We start from the raw sequence: 6000 nt of genomic DNA, 5'->3' as shown, positions 1-6000 counted from the left end.
TCTGTTCTTACAAAAGCTGCTGTGGTCTAACCCTTTTTTTCCATGGAAAACTTCCCATAATCACAGAATCCCTGAGGTTGGAAGGGAACTCTAGAGATTGCCAGTTGGGTCTCCAAGAATGGATTGTGAGGACCCTACAATCTCTCTGGCCTCCCCTAGAGGAAAAAAAAGAAGTCCAGGCCTTGCACGGATGCTAAAGCAGCCAGCTTTTTGAATTCACCTCTGTGTCTGCCGTTATTCGTCTGCATGTCCTGATCAGTATTTAATGGCGTAATTGTCTGGAGAGAGACGAGCTGCGCTGCTCGGTGTGAAAATAAATAAACAAACCTGAAATGTTTACAGGCTTTTCAAGTGAGAAGTGTCACAAGGTACCTTATTTAAAATGGATGCTGTTGGACACAGTGCTGAAGGAAATGTGAAGATACTGAAGAAATTTCCACTCTGAAATTTTAAAATATATCTAGCCTTCTGTCATCTCGATATAAATCAGGATCTAATATTTGTCTGAAATAAGCCTCTAGAGGTAGTAGCTCTGCATATTTTTCCATTTTATCTTTTGATCCACTCATACCCTCTGTGACTTGACAAATCTTCATTGATATTCATATTCCTAAAAGACTTAGCTTGAATAAGACTGAGTGAACAGGTATGTTTTGTTCTATCAGGAACTTTTCATCAGGTACTACAGAGTGAGAAACTGCAAATAGGTTGAGTTATTCAGAAAATAGACATTTTTCGAATATATCTGAAGAAGCCCACTAAGTTAAAGTCAACTCCCTGCTGAATCCAAAAGTTAGCTGATAAATGTAAGGTTTAGCTGACCTTGGTGCAACTCTATTTACTGCAGTAATCATAGGCTTCATACCAGGAATTAATTAGTTCCATTATTTTGAAATGAAAAAAGGTAAGTACTTAGGCATTTCAGCTCTAAAATTTCCCCAAACCCGAGGACTAATTTGATTTTGCTTGCTATTAATGTACTGTATGTATACTAGTGTAAAGTGAGCAAACAGTGCTACCATTTCAAATTGGTAGTTTTTACTCTTGCTCTTTACTTATTCAACAGAAACTTAGTCATTCAATAAGAATATTTGTAACTAAAATGTAGTTTGTTTTTATGTAGCTTCCTTAGCTTTTTTGCATGTTGTCTTTAGAAAGATCTCTGAAACTACTGAAAAATTCAGAAAACACTATTTCATCCCCTTCAACGTCAAGTCCTTTTGTACAAAGGAACTTTGTACCAGTTTTTTGATTAGCTAGCTTTATAATGAATTCGTGTACATAGAGATACTCGTCTGAAGTCATTGTTCCCTGGTTATGAGCATCCCCTTCTCAATAAGTAGCGAAATTCCCACTGTTTTTAAGATAGGGGCTATCTTTCTTCTGTGCGGAAAGATTTTTTCCATAAGCTCTGCAGCAAGTTCCTGGCGGCCGCCCTCTCCCCGGAGCGGGGCGCCCCAGGAGCCGTTTGGCGTTGGAGGATATCGCAGAATCGGGCGTTTATCGATTTCTCCAGCTCTTCTCCCCCCCCGCCCCCGGCCGCTGTTAATAACGCGCCCCCTGGCCCCGGGGCGGCTGGCCGGGCTGCACGGCTTGTCCGCGGCTCGCCGTGCCCTGATGTGACTCCGTTTTCTAGCACGGACGCGGTTAAGATGCGCAGAGGGTACGTATGAAGCGGAGAAGCGGTGTTCGCCTTCAGCGAGCTCCTGCCGGCTTGGATCAGCCGCTCCCTCGCAGGGTGATGGGGTCCCCCCCCTTTAGACAACCGGTTACTTCTTCCTCCCTTCGCCTGCGCGAAAATAATCCCGCAGCGGCGGGAAGCGGCTCCCTGGTTTCCCTCGGGGAACAGAAGGTGTGGGTGAGGACGGGTGCTGAGTTTCCCCCACCCCTCACTCGACGCGTGTTGCCCGCTCCTCTGAGGCGGCGATGGCGGCGGCGCCGCGGGGATGGCCCGGCGCGGCCCCGGCCCCGGGCACGGCTGGCAGGGCGGCCCCTCCGCCCGCCGCACGCTGAGGCGCCGCGCCCCTCCGGCCTGCCGCCCCCTCTCCCTCCCCACGTCCTCTCCACTAGGAGGGAGGAGAATAAGCGCGGGGGCGGGCTGGCCCCTGGGGCTCCCGGGCCGCGGGGCGGCGCTGGCGCCGCTGCCTCAGGCGGGCTGCGTCGCCCGGCAACGTGGTGGACGCGGCGGGAGCCTGCAGCCATGGCCTCCAAGGCGAGCAAGAAGAAGGAGCTCCTGAGCCGCAACAGCTCCGGGCTCCTAGCCGCCCCCATGAAAGAGTAAGAGCCCCGGGAGGGAGGGAGCTGGGGATGAAGGGCTGCCGGCCGCCCCAGCGGAGCAGCCCACGGGGCGCCGCGGGCGAGCAGGAGGGGGTCCTCGCTGCCCGGCCGGGCTCCGGCGGCGGGCGCAGGGGCTCAGCCGGTCGTGAGGACCCGCGCCAAACTTCCCGTAAGTTTCCCTGCTTGGCGGCGCTGGGGCGTTTTGCTGCCCTCTCCGTTGCGCCGCGCTATTACTCAGGCTCGGCAGAGCCGTTAACGTCCCCCGGCGGCCGTTAACGCCCGCGTGCCGGCGGGCCGCCCCGTCGCGCTCGGCCGGGGCCGCCTGTCACGGCAGGGACGGTCACCGCTGCCCCCCCGCGTGAGTGTCGAGGCCCCTGTGGCTTTGCGGGTGGAAGTACTTGCTCAAGTGGGTGCCTAATTAGAAGCAACTTCAATGGACAGGTGTTTTGGTTTTGTTTTTTTTTCAGGAGGCTTAGCGTTATGTGGTTCGTCTTGAGCCTCCTCTTGTGATTTTTATTTTGTGGCAGGTCGTGAACGTAGAGGAGGACAGAAATTGTCAGGCAGGGTCACCCTACCAAAAAGGTTTTGTGTAACAGAAGTGTCTTGTAACATACCTTGTCTAACATGCAGAGGTGCCCTGGACCTTGACCAGGATGCCAGGAACGGCAAGATCATAGCGTGCACGTGATAAGTCGGTAGGTTGCTTTGTGGTGTGGCTCCATTTCCGCTTATGAGGGCAGTATGTTGACCACAGCTAGTAGTATGGAACATTAGGCTTATGGTAAGGAGCAGAGAGAAGTAAGTTTTCCTTTCCCTACTGCTGTTATTGTCTTAAGACTTCTAAGTTTTTGTACTTTGAGCAACTTTCTCATCCTAAAGTATGTAAGCCTGCATTCCTGGCACTGGCAGGATTCAGGATGAAAAAGGCATTAGTGGCACTGATGGAATTTCTCATGCCCTTTTCTTGGTCTTCCTTCCATAAATAAAAGTGTCAGTCATATCACTTATTTTCAAACGCCCCTTTGTGCTTATTTCATATCCAGTTACCCAGACTTTGCCACACAATATTTTATTGTTTTGCCTGTTGAGGCTGGTTGATTTGTATTTTGATAACTCCTTTTTGTCATAGTAAACTACTGTCCCTAATTCTTCTCTTTTCCTCTTTGCATCCCATTCCTTAATAACTCTTTTCTCCTTTTTGCTACAGCCAAGCAGTCCCTCATATTTACTGCTTCAAGCAGTACTGTGAAATTTTTAGGACAGTATACAAGCTGTCATGGATACTTTTATTTTCTAGCACAATTAGAGGAAAAGAAGTATTTTCTCTACTTTCCAGTGTATATGAAACTGAGTGGACTGTCATACAAAAGATTCTGACTAATATTTCAGATCTCATCCCTTTTTAGGCATTCTTACGATGTGAGGTTTTTGAATTGTTCCATTAAATTAAGATACATCTTTTTTAAGATTCTAAAACTATGTACTTTTAACATAGTAAAATTATTAATTGTCTCCCATATTATGCAAAATAACTTGCAAAAGAATCATTCATTGAAATCAGAATATCTTCAATAGTATTTGTCTTTTTCTTCAGTACATTATTGCTGCTTTAGGCTTTATTAATTGAGACCACTGTGGACCTATCAGATTAGAAAATTGTTTTCCCTTTGTCATGTTGAGACACGAGAATATTTAATTACAAGCCGTTTGAATGATATCAAATTTTACTGATGCGAAAAGGAGAAATGCTCACATTATTTTTGAAGTTTCGTATTGGACCTAAAGGATGTGAGCCATGATTTATCTCTCACCCTGCATTATTAACTAATTGTAATGGAACTAATGTCTAATATATGCCAATGTTAATTCAATGTTAGCTGAATCAGAGTACAGGAACATTTACTCATTTCACTGAAGTTATTTTGCACAGACTGTAGTAGCTTGAAGATGTCCTAATGGTGGCTTAGTGACTAATGTTACTAGACTATAGAAGAAACTGTTATGATATCCTAATTGTAATGCAGAACCTTCATAACGTGGAATATATAGCTTATATTAATTTTTTCATCAAGTCTGTATCTTCTATATCTTTTGAGCTCATCTACTCTGCCATTGCAGTACAAGAGTGGGCCTATTCTAAACAAGTAAGTCTTAGCAGTAGAAGTCTAAATGTTTCTGTCTGTGTGCTCTGTTCCCATGTGATAGCCTATTGAACTTTGTTCAGGCATATGAAGTAACTTTTTTTTTTAAATCTGATCTGTGGCTCAGCTTTTTTTATGCAGAGATATCTATATTTGTGTCCATTATTGGCATTAGTATGTGTTACTAGAAATCCTAGTAATGTAAAAAGGGAGATAGATAGGGAATATAAAGTCACAGCAACTCTGATACTATCTTCCTGACTAACCTATCCCTGCTCTCCTTTTATCATCCTGAAATATGACTGAGGCCTTTTGGGTATGTGGTTGAAAAAGTATTGGTTTAGGACAATGCATCTCTTGCGTAGTTCAGCAAACTACCTGATAAGCCTTCTTGTTTAAGCCAGCAGGAGAGATTTTATTTTATCATGTGTTAAACTGTGGATAATGAATTTAAATCAAGGAAAGCTAGTGCCAGGTTATTCTAAACGTTAAGTAAATAAATTTTGATCTTGAAATAAACATTTTACAGAAAAAGTAGCCCCCTTTTCTCATGAGACAGTAGATAATAGTGCTATAAAACATATGAAAAATAAAATTAAATTCAGCACTTGTTACGCTTTTGGTCATGTTGTTTTGCATGTTTTGATTTTATTTCAGCATTTTAATCCCTTTGAAAAGACAGAAATATTGAAATATATTTATTTTCCTTAGCCATGTATAAGCTACAAGGCTTATACCTTGCAATAAGACAGTTTCAAGTTTTGAACGACAGTCTGTTAAAGCCTGTGCAGAGCTTTCTATTTGGATCAGCTCGTGGTCAAAAATTAGAACTACAGACTGTGATTTATGCAAAATGGAAGTTCTATGTCATTTTTCAGTACTCGGTATTATTTCTAGAATGCTTACCCCGTTGTCGTAGGATTTATGATGTCAAAACTGTGGGAATGCTATTGATAGCACATTGACAGATCCATGCTATTTCTTTATTTGGAAGTAGAAATATTCCTTATAGTAAGGAACATCTGTGTTACAGAAAAGATATTCTATGTTTGCAAGTCCATGAGAAGATGCAAAAATGCCATTTGCTTTCTAGGAACTACAATTACAGCTCCAAATGCAGAGAATATTCAATTTTCTGTGCTGATTTAAGGCTAGATCTGTAGCATTATTGCGATTAAAAAAATCAGTAGAGCATAGAGTTGATTTTGCAGGATTTTGTCCTGGAACAAAAACCTTAATGCTGCTGGCTCTTATATTTACAATGTCTGACAAAAAATACCGAACGTTGTGATAAAAGAACTTTACTGGGTAGCCCTCTGACCTGACCTAGTCTCCTTTTGGTTGGCAATCTGCGTGTTGGAAAGATTGCTCTATTTCCTCAGTTATCATGCTTGTTCAATGTGTTTGTAAGACAGAGATAACTTTATGACATGGCAGTGTACAAATGTTGTGCAGGTCTGTCTGTAAGAACTAACATCATGTTATTATCTCTGTACCAGGACAGGGAATGGTTATTCGCAAGTTGCCTGAGTAAATGTTGTCCCATAAGTTTAGTATTCTTTGGTAATTGGAAGGTAGGTTT

The 6000-nt window shown here is 43.7% G+C and overlaps 1 protein-coding gene across 1 annotated transcript in view; it reads left to right on the top strand.

The window, feature by feature from the left end:
- Positions 1-2113: 2113 nt before the first annotated feature.
- The window catches only part of ADGB (androglobin), a 130975-nt gene continuing 127088 nt past the window's right edge, over positions 2114-6000 (top strand). The window contains exon 1 of the mRNA XM_068938805.1: positions 2114-2277. Within this exon, the coding sequence (XP_068794906.1) occupies positions 2201-2277 (77 nt within the window). The 5' untranslated portion in view covers positions 2114-2200. The remainder of the gene's footprint in view (positions 2278-6000) is intronic.

The sequence above is a fragment of the Struthio camelus genome, chromosome 3 (genome assembly GCF_040807025.1).
Source record: "Struthio camelus isolate bStrCam1 chromosome 3, bStrCam1.hap1, whole genome shotgun sequence".
Taxonomy (NCBI): domain Eukaryota; kingdom Metazoa; phylum Chordata; class Aves; order Struthioniformes; family Struthionidae; genus Struthio; species Struthio camelus.
This window is presented reverse-complemented; position numbering and strand designations above follow the sequence as displayed.